This window comes from Periplaneta americana, chromosome 1 (genome assembly GCF_040183065.1).
Source record: "Periplaneta americana isolate PAMFEO1 chromosome 1, P.americana_PAMFEO1_priV1, whole genome shotgun sequence".
NCBI lineage: Eukaryota > Metazoa > Arthropoda > Insecta > Blattodea > Blattidae > Periplaneta > Periplaneta americana.
The window spans coordinates 212189268-212207310 of NC_091117.1; the positions used below are offsets into that span (position 1 = coordinate 212189268).

An 18043-nucleotide genomic window follows, 5' to 3' on the forward strand; every position below is an offset into this window, starting at 1 on the left:
CTATGACAGGTTAGGTTAGTTAGCTTTTCGTATGTTTTGCGTATATGAATCTGACAGGTTAGATTAGGTTAGAGTTTTGGTGTGCCTTGCATATACGAATTTGTTATGTTAGGTTAGGTTAGTTTAGGCTTTTGGTATGCCTTGCATATACTAAGTGAAGTGAAATGTGCGTTTCTCATTCATTTTGAAGTGTTCTGTCTCTTTATTTCATATATTAAATAATCATCACTTTTAGGTTACCTATATCAATCAATTCTTTCCGGTTTTTAGGTATTTTATAATGTAGTTTCAAGTCAGTTAGCGTCCTACATGAATTCTTCACATTTCAAAGTATCTTCCCTTTGAAAATTAGATCATTTTTTTTCGATTTTTTCATAAATGGAAACCTTCAATATCACGTGCTATAGAAAATCCAACTATGAGTTTGAAACCTGGAAGGAACAGATAAATACTTAGGGATGATACTGTAGATGTACTTTCAGGGGCCAATTTCACAAAAGCATGAAGTGATCAAATGCTTAACAAGTAAATTTGATTGTAACTAATTCAAATCAAAAACATCTTACTTAGCTATACAAGCTTCTTGTACAATAATTATAAAGGTATTATGTATGCAATGGAGGGGGAAAGGAACTGGACACCTTACCCTATTATCTACTGGCTCGATTGTCTCATGAATGGTGCCTTTTTGATGTCACTTACGAGGTTCCAACCATTCTTTGAACTGTTAACTAAACATGCTCCATATTTATTAGCTGCAAATGGCGTTTGCATTGCTCTATTCGAGGAAAATACCATATCATTATTAGAAACTTAGTTGTATCTTCAACCATATTTGCTGCAAACAAAAGGAAGCTTTTAAATGATATTGGTATTTTGTAGAGTACTTACATAAACTGAATTAAGGCATGATACAGTACATGCAAATTGTATTGTTTCGATCTTCAGAACAGTACTAATATGTAACACCCATAAACAATAAAAGTGATCCATTTTGAATCTTGCGTATACTACTTTTAACACGTGAATATAAGTAATTGATTAATTAGTGGACTTACTCTTGTTAATTATGTAAGTTTGTGCGGCTTACAGCTGTTTCGGTGCTTCGTCACACCATCCTCATAGCCTACTAGATCTCGGCATCATCTCGAACTTCTCTGCCTGTTATGTGGGTGCGTTTGATTGTTGAAAGGTGTTGAAAAGTGGAGTCAAATAGTGTGTGTGTACTGAAATTGATCTGTGTTGACCTGTGATCAAATTCTCAACACAGATCAATTTCAGTACACACATACACACACACACACACACACACACACACACACACACACACACACTATTTGACTCCACTTTTCAACACATTGCAACAATCAAACGCACCCACATAACAGGCAGAGAAGTTCGAAATGACGCCGAGATCTAGTAGGCTCTGAGGATGGTGTGACGAAGCACCGAAACAGCTGTAAGCCGCACAAACTTACATAATTAACACGAGTAAGTCCGCTAGTTAATCAATTACTAATGAAAGTGAATTTTGGTGTGTGCATGTGCGTGTGTGTGTGTGATTTTTTTTTTTGTGTTGTGTGTGTTTTTAATACATTTTCAACCAAACATTTTCTCTCGTGGTATTTGTAAAGAACTTGTATGCTGTTATCTTACAGGTGGGTAGAATTACTAATATTTTTTGTTTTATTTGTAATGCAGATGGCGGAATTGGGTAATTCGTGGAATTTTTACATGGCTTATGATAGGATTGTTCTGCCTGCTTATCTCAGCTGGACCTCTGGCTCTCATGGTGACGGTGAGTGTATTTTAATAATCATTTAAAGACATCACTATATTCCTTTTTCATGTTTTGAGCTTTTTTTACATAATTCAGAGAAATATATTAGGGCTTTATGGAAATATGCGATCCCTTTCCCAGTATTCTGACCTAGCTCTGCTATCCCATTCACGCAAGAAACAAGTATGTATTGTAAAACCAGCCTGCTGACCAAGTAATAGTCCAGTAATCTTAAAATCTCCACAGACAGACAACTCATTGTTTTCATATTGATTGCTCAGCTGAGAGTAGTTTTTTTTAAGTTGTGATGAAAATCATTAACATGGCTTTCTTCAGCAGAAAATTAAAAAGGGAAGGACAACATGTCGTGGAACCACAGTGGAATTTGACGAGAAAAGCATAAAAAAAAAAGTTAGAAAAGTGGGACACCAAGGTCTCAAAAGGATGCATTCTTCCAGGAATTTAAAAAGAAGGCCACCACTTACATTCTTTAAATTTACGTTATATTTTAGATATGTGCAAAATGAATACATTGCGAATATCCATCACAGTTACAATCTGCAAGAAAAGCTTTAATTCCAACTTAATGAAAATACAAATATTTCTCGCGATTATATGTATCAATTGCAATCACAGAAGGTATGGTTTTCTAAATATTCTCGATATTCACGAAGGTGACAAGTTGTGTGTATGATTGTAATTGGCTTCAGTAAGCATTAGAGCAACAGTTTTATGGCTTCGAATTCTTCTTTAATGTAATATACTCCTTCAACACGGATAAGAGCAGTATTTTTACCATAGATTATTTATTTGTTTACTTATTCATTCATTCATTCATTCATTCATTCATTCTGGCTCAAAGTGGGCTTGCCATTAAGACACAGAATAACTTACAGTTTTTTAATCTGTAAAAAAATATGAGATACACAATAATTCACAAAGTTTTATTTAATAAATTTCTCCTGTTAGGTTTCGCTTAAGAATCTCGAATATTATATAATATGTAAATGATTGTTGAAGATAGCTACCGAGTGCTTTATTAATTCATATTGCAGTGTTGTTCTGAAAAGTTTTAATCACTTGATATGTTAAATTTTGACAAATACAATGTGTATAGTGTAAATGCATTATTCATAATTATTAATCTCTAGATTATCTGAATTACAGACTTGTTAAAAAAGTTATCAGTTTGACAAATACTTAAATTAGCTATAGGCCTACACAGTTTCAATATCATGACTAAAGTCAGAGTCAATTGAATATTCACTTCAAGGTCAAATTCAAATTTCAAATTTATTCACAATTTAACATTTGAAATGATACATATGAAATAGATACCCGAAATGAGCATATGCTCGTGCTCGGGTACAGTCCAGTAGTCTACATAAATTTTACAGAGATCTGTGATAATGTTGATGATAAAAATAATAATAATAATAATAATAATAATAATAATAATAATAATAATAGAATAACCGTGATGGAGATGATACAAAGATAGTAATACAAATTAATTCAATAATAATAATAATAATAATAATAATAATAATAATCATAATAATATATATAATAATAATAGTAATAAAACAAAAATATTTACAATAATAAAATAAATACTAGGACGGATAAAATAAAATATAAAACCACTTAGCGAGAGTTAACACAACTTAAATAAGCATATAATAAACAGGGAAAAAATGAACTCGAAAATCAACAGAAAAGTTTGTTGTATCGCAGACGACAGCAACCGCCGTATTGACATTTTGTTATGCATTAATGGTAGTAGGGGGGAGCTGAAAGTCTACGTAACTGCTGTTCTCTTCAAATCTTCTCGTACAATCCTGGGAAGTTAATGCTGTAAAAACAAAATGTCTACGAGTCAAACTGTTCATTATTACCAGGATAAATACAAATAATACTGAAATAGGCTATATTAATCAAGTTTCAGTTATAGATCTCCCCTTTTGTGCAAGAGGTATCATATCAAAATATTTTTTGAATGGCGGGGAAAATATAAATTTCAAAACCTCTCTAGTGACAGAGATAGTGACAAGTACAATCAAGTGTATCTGTGGTGAAGCTAAGAAATCATTTATTGGAGATATACACTGTTATTAATTAAGAAAATTATCTATTTATATTTATTATAATGTTTTATCGTATAGGTTACATGCATCAGATAAATACAATAAATATTAGTAACATATAATGCTAGAACACTTAAAATAATAATAAAATTTATCAAATATCATACAAACATTTTCACTTTATTTTTAAACTTAAGAATGTGTAAATTGCTTAGGTCTGGATTATTTTTCAATACTGAATTGTGTAGTCTTGGTCCATAATTCCTACTGTGTCTTAATCCAGCTGTAGTGTGGCATTTAGGTTCTGCCAAATGAGTTGGGACATTTCTTCTGGTGTTATGTATATGTTTTTCAGTTATAAAATTCATTCGATTTTTGTGAAAATAAATTAGTACTGTATGTTTATATAGCAGGTCAATGCATAGTTGCCACTTTGGTTCAGCCATAAGATATTTACGGGAAGAGAAGTTCCAGCAAACTTCATGCCTGTCCAGAAGGCTATTAAGGTAGCAGCCCTACCACTGCACTACTGTGCGACAGGCTTGTAACCTATCCACAGGAACTCTATATTACATTCAAGTCTCCATAATTTATATGAAGGGAAAATACCAAAGGAGAAAAATTCGATCCGGTGTTGGTGATTGAGCCTTGGCGTAGCTCAGTGGTTAGAGTGCCAGTCCATATTTTAACATTCAAATTTTATTAAAATATTGATTGAAGTTTACCTGGAACTAATGCTCCCATTGAGCGATTGTTTTCTTACATGAATTGTTGTGGATAATTGACCGGAATGCTCTTTCAGTACAAACTTTAAAAGCTATATTGATTAATAAGGTGAACTTTTAGTCTCACCTATGTCAAACTTTACAAAATGCTGTGCAATAAAAAGCAGTATTAAAGAAGATCCGTTCATGAGCCATCCACTGATTGAGGTCTGGCTGATACGTAACTCTTTTATCAGGACATCTCACTTGACGATATGTGTCAGAGGAAGAACAATTGTTTGTGTACATTTGAAGTCTGATTAGTGTAATATGTAACTAGTTGGCGATGTATGCAATGAAGGGGGAAAGGAACTGGCCACCCTACCCCATTATCTCCTGGCTTAGTTGACTCATGTCTTCTTGGTATCACTTGTAAGGTTCAGACCTGTCTTCAGACAGTTTACTAAACAATAACAACAACAACAACATCATTCATGGGCAAAATATCAATGAATGCTGTTTTAAAGGACTGCTTGGTTCAGTGCGTATCATCAATTATGTAAGTTGTTTACACACAGTATTGACTTATCTATTTTTAAACATAAGTCTTTATTACGAACAACTTTTCAATCTGTACATTTTGCCTTCCCATTTGTCCCATTCTTTCCCTAGAAGAAAATATGAAAAATTTCATTTTGTTGTTTTAAAAAACCGGTCACCTTATGAACATTAAGAAAAATAAATTAATCTTAAAATTCATCTCCAAAAGATTTTTAAACCACTTTGTTTATTACAAAAGAAAAGAATTAAAATAAGTCTTCATAAACCTATTGATTTTCCATCTCAAAATTTGTTTTTAGACTTCAATGTACTTGACGTAAGACAAATTTATTATATTGTATTAATAAAATGCATACATAAAAATCGAAATAATTTTGAATTGTATTCTCATAGTTATGAAACAAAAGGTATGAATTCTTTAAGATTGTTTGAACCAAAATGCAACACTGTTACAGTATTTAATCATAGTAGTAACACAGTCTAGTATATACAGTCACGAAACTCAATACGTAGTAAATATGCAAACATTAGATAGTTGCTCACCACTAGGATCGCTAATATTGCCTCATTACAGGCAATTCAAAATAGTACCGGCACAGTCTATTGTTTCTAGCACACTCAAAACTCAAGCTTCGTGACTGTATATAGTAGACTGTGGTAGTAATTTAGGCCCAAGAATATATAACAAATTTATATTTAAATATCCTAATCTTGTCAATTCTAATAGTTCTAGTATTAAATTTAAAAAGTTATGTATGGATTTTATAAAAATTGAAAAATTGCTCATTTAAATTTATATACTATAATTGCATAGTAGACATAAGACAGATTGAATTGTATAATTATTCATTTCAATTCAGGAATCCGCCCCTGAGCACGAGTTCTACTCTTTCAGGGACGAGCTGAAGTTTTTCTGTATATATTGTATGTTATGTTACAATTATTAGCAACATAATAAATAAATAAATACATTAGATTGAAGAATGTGTATTTATTGTTTCTGTTTACACTTTCTTTTCAGACCTTGATTGTCCAGGTGAAATGTTTCGAAGAAATTATCAACATTGGCTATGCTGTGTATCGGATTCATGGCTTGCCATGGTTTAGATCTCTCTCGTGGTACTTTCTTATAACCTCAAATTATTTCTTCTATGGGGAGAGTCTTGTTGATTATTTTGGAGTGGTCATTAATCGAACTGTAAGTAACAGAATTCATGTTTTTATCATTTTTACACCACATATTAAGTATGTAAGTCTCCTTGTCTTGTTGTTTACAGTTCACATGTAGAAATTAAGTAATTTCTAGTGATGTCCTGTATATTATCACATTGTTACTGAAAAATACTAGGGTTGGATAAAAAGTAATGGCAACAGTTCGATATTTCTGACATGGCTTTATTCACAGTGGTACAATATTTACGTACCTTCTATATATTCGCCCCCCTTATTTATTACCTTTTCGCCCTAAAGCACAGATAAGTTCATCTCTGGTATTGTACCGAGTCCCTCGCAGTGGTTCTTTCATTTTGGTGAAAAGATTGTAATCGCATGGATCATATCGGGTGAGTACGGTGGATGTTCCAGTAGTCCGCGTTTTCCGTCTGCCTTGGAGGTACAGCGTGGTGCAGTATTACCCCATCAATGTCATACGCCACAATGAACATCACCTTCACAGCACTTTGTGTAGGGCGCACTTTCTTTGGACGAGGAGAACCGGGATGCTTCCATTCATTTGATTGGTGTTTCAAGTTTGGTTCATACGAGCGAATCCAGGTTTCATCCAAGAAAGTCGTCACCTTCTCTTTGGTACTGGTGCAACAAGGCCGTCCCGGAACGCTTTAACCCATTGTGCCATTGTGCGATATGACAACGCTGCATCGGCATATGCTTCATGCAGTCCCTGAAAACATTCTTGTGCACTACGACCTCGTGTCACTTCAATTTTGATCCAAGAACATTGCTCTAGTTTTGTAAACGTGGTCTTAGGGCGCTCGCTTGCACTATCCCTATGAAAGTGAACGATCTACACACTGCAGTAGATTGACAGAGTACTGTCGCCGCTGGCTGCACTAACTCATCTAACAGTCCTTGTTCATGTCCACACAGCTGGCAACTCTTGAATGCACCATCGTCACGTGACAGCAGTGTTGCCATTACTTTTTATCCAACCTATGTAAAAGTAGATGTAGACTGCAAAATATAAAATTATGACCCTTTAGATAAAGTAAATTTGTTGTATTGGGTAGAGAGTGATTCTTCCATATAGTAAAAAAATTGCATATAGTAGAGTAATACAAAGATGCACATATTTTAGTAGATACTTATCAGTACTTACTCAAATGGAAGAGTTTCAAAGAAGGTAGTTAGAATGAACATATGAAATGCAATTGTAGATATGAATTAAATTTTCTCCAGATTAATGTGTGTCCATACTACACCTATTTCACTATTACGGCACCACTGTCACCTCCACCATCATCATCTCCTCCTCTATCTCTTATCATCACCACCTTCTCTTCCATCATATCTCCATCACAGCAACATCATCATATATTCAATGATCTCTGCAATATAAAAGTACAGGACGATTATTTCCTTGATCTCACTATGCCAACAGCTTCAATAAGGCTGGTAGTTCGAGTCACCCTTCCAAGAGCACTGATTGCATGAGCCTGGCAAATAAGGGAACATAGGATGCAATATCAACACACATTGCTAGCAATTTTGCCCACTTGCATGCACATATTCCTGGCATCTTTATAAAAAATTGTTGTTCACACAGTAAAGATCGTTTGAAACATGCATTATCTTCCTCCAAACACAATTTTTTTTTTTTCCTCAAAGACGTGGAGATTACGTTTCAACCTTATCCACAAAGAAAAATCACAGGAGTATCAAATTAGGGATGTAACGGCCTTAATCCAATATTCATAACTTTGTTTTCAAACCCCTTTCGTACTTCATTTATTGAAGTCACAGCTGTATAAACAAAATGGCAAAACCTTATTTGAAGATGGCATGTCGACATCTATAATGCAGTAAAATTCCTCGTAATTGGCACCCAATTAATTGACCAAAACAATATCACTTTTGGCTGGGCCGAAAAAAAAAATAAATTTGCCACATTGCCACAGCATGTATTGTATGATGGGTTTTAATGAAGAAAATCCACACAGTTTTATGTTATTTAATTATGACTTACCAACAAGTGATTGAGAAATAAGCTTCAACAATTGGCATCATAAAATACGAACTGGTAATTCTTTTATATATTTATTCAATTTATCCGACCAGCTTACTTAATACCCCAAGGGTGAAACCTAACCATTTTCCCCCTATTATCACCTATGCTAGGAGATTATAGTGATTTTCTAATTGTTAGGTTGAATTTTCTTTCACCGGATTTGTTTCGAATTTTGGGTACTGACAGTATAACTACTGATAGTTATTTTTTAATTGTTATGTTGGCAGCAATAATTTCGGTTTGCAGTAGAAGGAAACTGATGAACTGAAAGTAACTATGCTTGTGAATTAATAATTAATTAGTAATACTGGTATTAATATTAATCAGTTGTGTTACGTTGTGATTCCAATTCAACACAATATTAGGTAAGTGTAATGAAATAAGATATAACTTATGAAACATGCACGTGGCTAATGGACAGAGGTATATTTGACATTTTAATTAATTTATTTTGTGCTTAGATCTTAAAGTGAAGTACTTACACTTCACGAGGTTATAATTAATATGTAGGCCTATAACGTACTGAAGAAAGATGACAATTATAACGAGAATATCAACATTATTAGGAGTAAGTATTTTAAGTAGGCTACACATTTCAAAGTGATATTCTGTTTTCGGAATTTGTACTAATCATTTCACGTGATCAAACAAAATACATTTTTTGATTAGGTCTCATGAATTATAAAGTGTTAAGTCAAAGCAATGAATTTCATGTTGTCAGACAAAATACATTTTAATATTAGATCATACTAATCCACTAATTACCAGCATAATATGCGAGAGGTCCAGGAGGAAAATATAGGCTTACTCTTTCACAAATTATTGAACCATTTAGAAAACACCTCCCAACGTGAAGATGAGATGTGGTTAATAAATAAATAAGCAATACATCGTTATTGTTCATACTATATTATTATTATTATTATTTCATTACATAGCATTGTGATTTTACCCTCCCTGGTGATATGTTATTAGTTGGCAACACTGAAGAGACATCCAAATTAATCTTTTAGGAACTACTCTTCCATGATCCTCACTATAGCCTGGTCCCTTTGATGTCAGTTAAGAGGGATTCTACTGTAACTAGTAGTATTAAAAAAATGGGTGGCTTATATCTTTAAAAGTTGATTTTGTCATTAAAGAAAATGGACCCTATTATTTTTTGAGCAGTCGCTGCATATCATACTCAAAATCTTAAAAAAAAAAAATCAGCCTCTTATTCTTATGTCTTCATATTATTGTTCTTTATATACATTTTTACGTAAATATCTTCTGCCCTATTGTGTTTTAAGGTTTTCCATTATTACGTCAATAAATAATTTGACCACTTAAAATATACTGTACAATAGAGACTAGTGATCTCACTCACATTATAAAAACACACTTATGAATGGAGTGCAGTTTCATGACCATGAAGATGGGTATGAATCACAACTAAACAGGTCCACACCTGTGGAGTAACATCTGGCCGTGAAACCGGGTGGCCCGGGTTCGAATCCCGGTCGGGACAAGTTACCTGGTTGAGTTTTTTTCCGGGGTTTTCCCTCAACCCAATACGAGCAAATGCTGGGTAACTTTCGGTGTTGGACCCCGGACTCATTTCACCGGCATTATCACCTTCATTTCATTCAGACACTAAATAACCTAGATGTTGATACAGCATCGTAAAATAACCCAATAAAATAAAAAAAAAAACAACTAAACACTCAGCATGCACTGTTAGTTGTAGTAGTTCTGCAGACATCAAGGAAATAACCGCACTGTATGCCTTACTGAATATAGCTAATATATGAAATCTGTTAGACTAGGGAACTACATAAGATTTTGGCTTGTTTCAGGATTATTTACGGGTTCTCATCACGTATCACAGATTTATCTCATTCTGCTTGTACATTGTGGGATTTGTATGGTTCGTGCTTTCACTAGTCAAGAAGTATTATATGAAGCAATTCTCCCTCTTTGCTTGGACTCATGTGGCACTGCTTATTGTTGTAACACAGAGTTATCTCATCATCCAGAATATCTTCGAGGGTCTGATCTGGTGGGTACTTTTTGTTCATGATGGCTAAAGTGACATGGTTATTACCTTAGCTTAAATGTTATTATTCAAATATGGGATGTTGAGTACGTCTTGAGCAGAGATAACAAATAATGCAACTCAATTAGTAAGACCGTCAATTCTGCAGTTCTTTTATGGGATTATAATCAAATAAACATTGTCGCCAGTTTGCATTCCTTTGACAATTTTAGACTTCGACATAATGTTCAATTTTAAATTTCGACATTATGTTTAACATCAGTTAATGGTTTCCATAATATATAAATTGTAGTCTTGAAATTGTAATACCGGTACATGAGTTGTAAATAAAGTAGTGGCAACACTGCCAGAAATGGGTAATGTACATCTCAAACAGCAGAAATAAATAAAATGCTCTCTCAATTAATATCATTCAATAAAAGAATTGTATTCCAATGGATACCATCCCATTGTGGATTCCTGGGAAACGAGAATGCAGATGCTGTAGCAAAGAAGGGCAGCACTGCTACTTACAGACCTGTTACTAAATGTATGTATTATTATGTGAAAAGATTGATTAAATCTACATACTTAGACTTCAACAAACAAAATTTGATAACACAATCTCAAGGGAAAAAATGGAACTCTCTGCATCATAATTCACAGTTAATTCCCGATTTACCACGAAAATCGTCTGTAGCTGCATGTAGATTGGCAACAGGTCATGATTGTTTGGCCAAACACCTGCATAGAATTGGAATATATCAGTCCCCTAACTGCCCATTGTGCAACTCAAATCAAGAAATGGATTCGGAACACCTCAAAATCTGTGCTTCAGTGGCCGAATATAATAATATCTTTGAAAAATATTGGAGTGCAAGAGGTCATGACTTTATTGTCAAACGCCTGGCATTAGAAAACAACAACATTCGCATGTGATATGAGACAACTGATGATTGTAGTTGGAGATATTGTCAATGTATCAAATGATAAAACCGGTTGCTATGACAACAGAAGTTGTTTTTGTGCATGGTTAAATTAGAGCACTATTTTTAACTGCTCTAAAGCATGTTTACCAAACTTGAGCAGCAATAGTGAATAAAAATCGAGGTAGCCCGTGGTAGAAATGCACGCCAATGTCATCAAGGTGTACTTGAAGCTTCTGGCAATGATGTTGCAAGATGGGTCTGTGCATTTCGTATGGGTCGAGAGGAGATGGCACATGTGGCTCACACAGATCACCTGTCCATTTGTGACAAACGAGTTAGTGCGAGGTCTCCTTGCTGTTGACCATCGCTGGATTGTTCGAAAATTATCCATCGAGGTTGGACTTAGTCATTAAACTGTGTGGCACATCCTGAAGAAAAACCTCCACATGAAAAAAATTGCAGTACGCTGGGTTCTTCATAACCTGACATAAGCACAGAAGTAACACTGATACGCAATAGCTCAACTTCACCTACAGAGATACCACAAGGAAGGGGATGTATTCCTGAAACGTATTGTTGCCATTGACGAGACGTGGACACAGGCATACGAGCCTGAACTAAAGCTTCAGTCTAATGAATGGCACCACAAAGGATCACGTCCAAAAAAAGTGCGATATGAACTCTCTAGGGTGAAAGTCATGCTGATAGTTGCATACGACAGTGAAGACCACAGATATATCATCAAAAGTAAATAAAGTCCTAAAAGCATTTAAAAATCCAGATCAGCAGCAACAACTTTTGTGTAGTGTTGGTTCTAGAGTTTGTCTTGCCATGGACACTTGCTGGTGCTCTCAACTAGATACCTGTGTCTCTCTGAAAGACAACATCATACCAATGTGTAAAGTGGGAGCTGATGATGGTGGGTTATGGTGGCAAAAAGAACTACAACTTCAGCACGTCGCTTGTAGATGGAGACACTTGTGTGAATGACACTAAGTCAAATAGCTACCAAAAGATTAAAAAAATTTATACCTAATTATCAGGATGAAAGAGTAATGGAACGGAGAAAAATTCTCTCCGGTGCCGGGATATGAACCCAGGTTTTCAGCTCTACGTGCTGATGCTTTATCCACTAAGCCACACCAGATACCACCCCAGCATCGGACAGAATCGTCTCAGATGAAGCTCCAATTCTTGGGTTCCCTCTAGTGGCCGCCCTCTGCACTACGTCATAGATGTCTATGAACGTAGGACTGAAGTGCTGAGGTGCACTCGATATGAGTGACTAGTTGGCCGGGATCTGACGGAATGAGCGCCGCATATCATATATATTATTTCAATGTACCGAAGTACATATGATATTTCCATGCAGAGAGAATTTTTCTCCGTTCCATTACTCTTTCATCGTATGATGACGCAGAATATCTGCATGGAAATATCATATGTACTTCGGTACATTGAAATGATATATAATTATCAGGAGCTTTATTATGTAGCTTATTTATATTAACTAAGTAATGATTAATTGGTATATTAAAAGAAGGGCATTGGTAGTATAGGAGTTGATTTGCTTCCTTTTTAGGTTTATTGTTCCAGTCTCGATGATAGTGTGTAATGATGTAATGGCATACGTATTTGGATTCTTCTTTGGAAGAACACCTCTCATTCAACTCTCGCCAAAGAAGACATGGGAGGGATTTATTGGTGGTGGTATAGCCACTGTCATATTTGGTTTGTTGGTGAGTTTACGTTTATATTAATTGACAACAGCAGAAATTAATTGTTTCTGACTTTAATTAAGTATTAATTGTAAGTATATCAAGCTGTAAGTGTAGTTGTCTGTTAATGCAAAATCCTGTTCTAGTCAGATGGCCACATTCCTGTATAGTCAACTTTTAATTTTCAGAAGGAAGGTTACATACCCAGCAAATCAAAATGACGTTGTTAAAAGCTTAAATTTGGTGCAAAGTTTCAGTACTATAGTCCCGTCGCTCTAATTTCCGGCAGCCAATCGCATTGCAGGTCGGCTACATTTAAACGTGTGTGTCTTGTGATTCGCTAAGGAAGAAGTTATTCATTTCTTAAGGCTCGATAAATACTTAATATAATCGCCCGCCATTTTGGCTCTTTCGTTGGCGTTCGCAGAAAGCACACAAAGACGTTATTTGCTGAATTAGAGTGAGTTTGATTTATTATCATAGGAGTTACGACATGATACTGTTTAACGGTGTGGCAAATAGATTCCTTGTATGGTAGCTCAGGAACGAAAGAACAAAAATGGCGAACGATACTACCTTCACTTCCTAAGACGTAAGCAAAGAGGAGGAGTCACGCCGGGAATAACAGCGTCGCGACTATTATTTCACATGATTTGAATTTTGTGCGCAACAGACTATCTATCATTCCTTGATATAGTTTTTAACTATTATTGATAAAATAATTCCATCACTCCACTTCTATCACTAAGAAACCAAACGTGAGATGGAAACTTGCTAGTTCCCCAGGGACAAAGCAGTTTAAAGTACCGGCAGAGTCTCTGCAGGAAGCGTGGTGGCCCCAGCTATTTGGAACTCGGGTGTATTTGTAGATTTTCTAGAATATAGGCGAACTAGTAACACAGATGAGTACTTTATAATGCTTAAAAAATAGAGAAAGTATCAAGAGAAAGCATTCTGTTCTTCTGAATGACTACATGATCCTTCATAACAATATGAGGCGCGTCCATAAAGTAACTTTCCCACTCGTCCCACAGCTAGCAAACCATATGTTGCGCGAAGCGACTGCGTGTACGTGATAGAGTAATGTCCTGGCATGGCGCATGCGCTAGCGGAACTTCCTGAGTGCTCTCAGTAGCTTCGTTTCATTGGTTGAAGATGGACGCTCCTAATCCAGCTGCTGCCACGTGTAAAGTGCGCTCAGTGCAGGGGCGGCCCATCCCTATGTGATACAGCACAGTGTCCACACCTGTGGAGTAACGGTTAGCACGTCTGGCCGCGAAACCAGGTGGCCCGGGTTCGATTCCCGGTCGGGGCAAGTTACCTGGTTGAGGTTTTTTCCGGGGTTTTCCCTCAACCCAATACGAGCAAATGCTGGGTAACTTTCGGTGCTGGACCCCGGGCTCATTTCACCGGCATTATCACCTTAATTTCATTCAGACGCTAAATAACCTAGATGTTGATAAAGCGTCGTAAAATAACCCAATAAAATAAAATAAATAAAAATAAAAGATACAGCACAGTGATAATTTTTGCTCAAATAATGTTTCTGCAATACCATAGTATCTGATCTGTCATTTAACAATTTCCCGTGGTTATATTCATGACGCATTATCGAGTGTTTAGTCTTCGCTCTTCGCTCTTTGGTGCCTCAGGGGGTTCGTTGTGCTACCCTGGACTTCATATGAAAATGTAGACATTTATGCGCATGTGCGAAGCTGAAATCACTGCTCTGGCTATTTTTACGCGGGAAAGTGCTGTAGTCAGCTTCAGCACAACACAGCATGGAGATTGCAAAAGTAAAGCGTAACGAAAGAATGCTTGTTTGTGGAAGAACTCGGAACTATTTACAATGTATTTTGTAATTCAAATATCAGACTGCTGCTGCCATCTACCTGTAGGCCTATGAGGTTCCTCCTGAATCAGCTAGCAAGCGACGGAAAATGGAATCCCAGAACATTGAAGCCAAGGAAGTATGTGATTGTATAATTCAGGCAGCTTCTCACCGTTTCCAGTCTTTAAGCTACCTAGACGCAACAAAATTGTTAAACAGCAAAATTTTGAGAATTTTTTGTATAATTATCGTGAACGCGAACTTGAAGTTGCTGTCAACAGCTATACTATACTGAACAAAAGAGTGTCAAAGACACAACTTAGAGTTGTATACGGAAAACCTGACTTCCAAAATATAGATGTCTGTTCAATTGTTACAATACAGTCTCCAACAGTTTACAGGATCCATTCTGTGAAGTAACGAAGTTGTTAAATATTTTGGTTACAACACCAATGACCACCGCTGAGCCAGAAAGATGTTTTTCTTGCTTGAAACGCATAAAAACGATTTTTAAGGAACACTATGTCCCAGGATCGTCTCACTGCTCTTGCAATACTGTCAACAGAAAAGAGCATGATGTCCAAGATGGAGGGTTTAACACCAGGGTAATTGACAGGTTCTGCAGTAGGAAGGAACGTCGTATGGACTTCATATTTCGTCACTAGGCGAGACTCAAATTAAGATAAATACATATACTGTAAGTGTAAGCCTACAGTAGGCCGATATAAAGATTGTAGCACACTCATTATTTTGACCACCAGCTGCTACTGGCTCAGTGATAAAGTTTTTGAATGCACAGGGCATAGCGCCGATTGAAATTGATCGTCAGCTGTGCCAGGTCTATGGGCCTAATGTCATTAGCAAGCAGATGGTGCGTTGCTGCTGCAGGACGCCAAAATGTGCGTGACGAGGAGCGCAGTGGGAGGCCAACCATCATCACAGGCGACCTTGTGGAGCAATGCACCATCTGCTCTCCATTTGCCTCTTATCTGAAAGTTTCTGTTATTGTTTATTACAGATGTCATACGGAATGTGTCAATACCATTATTTCGTGTGTCCAATTGAATACAGCGAAACTCTGGGACGCATGACAATGGATTGTGAACCATCTCCATTGTTTAGACCGCAGGAGTATACACTACCAGAATTCCTGTCAGGAGGTTTGCAACTCGTAAGTGATTCATTAAAAAGGTGGTTGTAAATAACGTAAACTTAAGATAATTTGACAATGTAAGACTTGGGATGGATTATACTTGAAATCACGTCTGGTGGTGATAACTCGACCCTCACAAGTATTAACATTGTAACTCACTTTCTTCCATTTTTCAGGAGAAGCAAATGAAGTTTTAAAGTGATCGTGTAAATCAGTGTATACAGATAGTAACAATAAGATTTTACAAACGATTGTTGAGATTTAGAGCTACAGTGATAGTAGTGGAAGAAAAAGAAACAATTTAAGACCATATTAACTAGCATAACTCAAAACTATAAAAAATTGAGTTACAATGTTAGTATTTGGGAGTGTCGAACTTATTGCATAGCTTTGATGAATTAAGGTAAGTACGAGAATATGAATAGTGTATCAATTTCTGGAGCACAAGTTCTAAATCTGGTTTTAAAGTTGTGCCCACATGTTCATAGCTGTGTACATGCATATTGTGAACCTAAATCATCACATATAACCCTACTATATGGCGCTAGTGCATTGAGAGTAAATATGGAGCTGCGTGTTGACAATATGTCATAGTCAAAGACTGGGAGTTTGGGCATTATAAATCTTTAAAATTGGCATACAAAAAGGCATTGTAAAAAACTAAAATAGGCAAAAAGGCAACAAAGAAAATATAGTATTAAACTTATATATTTTGTTATTTACCTGATTAATCAATTCATATATTTGTGAGGGTTGGTCAGAAAGTAATGCCTCCTAATTTTTTTTTTCTTAAATAAGTTAGTCATCATCATCAATAGCTATCAGGGTTTAGGCCATTTGGCCTATTCCATCTCAGGTGAAAAGCTGGTCTCTCCATCGCTTCTTCAGGCGTCCACGATCTCTGTATCCAAGGGGTCTGTAATGTAACAATCTCCTGGGTAGTCTATCATCTGGCATCCATAGAACATGCTCATGCCAGTTGCTTCGATACTTGTGGATTGTCTCTGTAATGGCTGCGATATTTAGTTCTTGTCGAATGTCTCCATTATATTTATGGTCATAGAGAGTGTAGCCTGCTAGCGGTCTTAGTAATCTCATCTCAGCTGCTTCTATTCTTCTCAGTTGACTAGTTGTTAGAGTCCAAGTTTCTGATCCATATAGCAAAGTTGGAATGGCCATTGTTTTGTAGAATTTCAGAATTGTGTCTTGCCGGACCTTCTTAAACAGTGTATTTCTAATTGTTCTTAGCAGCTGTTGAAATTTGGCTAATTTATTATCTATATCTCGAGAATGAATATAGGAGAGATTACAGCCAAGATAAGTAAAAGCATTTACTTGCTCTACTCCAGAGTTATTGATAACTATTTTAGTTCTTATAGAATAAATTCGTCATTCTCAGGAGAAACAAAGCCGGACTGATTTTATCGCGAAGACGACCCGAGCTAGCAAACGGACTAAATAAGTTAGTAATGTGAAAAATTTGAATTTGGTGCGATCCCTCAAACCTTCTTCTACAGTCCACAGCAGTAACAGCTTCCTAAGTCAACAGATGGCAGCATTGCATCAGTTTATAAAATGGCTGACATCGACAAACGTATAAGACAGTATGCTGTGATAGAATTCCTGAATGCAGAAGATGAAATGCCCATTCGCATTCATGAAAGGCTGAAGAAAGTTAATGGAAATGCAAGTGGATGTAGCACTGTTAGACAATGGGTTTGTCGGTGTACAGAAGCTAAAGGTGAAACACTGTTGGCTGATGAAAAGCAAACCAGCCAGCCGGCAACTGCAGTAACTCCATGCAACATCCCACGAGTTGACGAGATATTCATGATGACCGCCAGGTAACAACAGATGAATTGTATTGCATGCTCTCCATCAGTAGAGACAAAAATGTTGACTGACCAGAATAAAGTGGCAAGGAAAACAATAGCCTCCGGTCTGTTGCAGCGCTTCACTGCTTCTTGGCGAAAATTGTGACTGGAGATGAGACTTGGGTTCTTTTTTTTTCACCTCAGT

At 36.1% G+C, this 18043-nt stretch overlaps 1 protein-coding gene across 2 annotated transcripts in view; it reads left to right on the forward strand.

The window, feature by feature from the left end:
* The window catches only part of Cds (CDP-diacylglycerol synthase), an 83186-nt gene that overhangs the window by 33010 nt on the left and 32133 nt on the right, over positions 1 to 18043 (forward strand). For both annotated transcript variants that reach the window (XM_069837748.1, XM_069837740.1), the window contains 5 exons: positions 1702 to 1798; positions 6154 to 6330; positions 10215 to 10417; positions 12905 to 13061; positions 15890 to 16042. In XM_069837748.1, coding sequence (XP_069693849.1) covers positions 1702 to 1798; positions 6154 to 6330; positions 10215 to 10417; positions 12905 to 13061; positions 15890 to 16042 — 787 coding nt within the window. The remainder of the gene's footprint in view (positions 1 to 1701; positions 1799 to 6153; positions 6331 to 10214; positions 10418 to 12904; positions 13062 to 15889; positions 16043 to 18043) is intronic.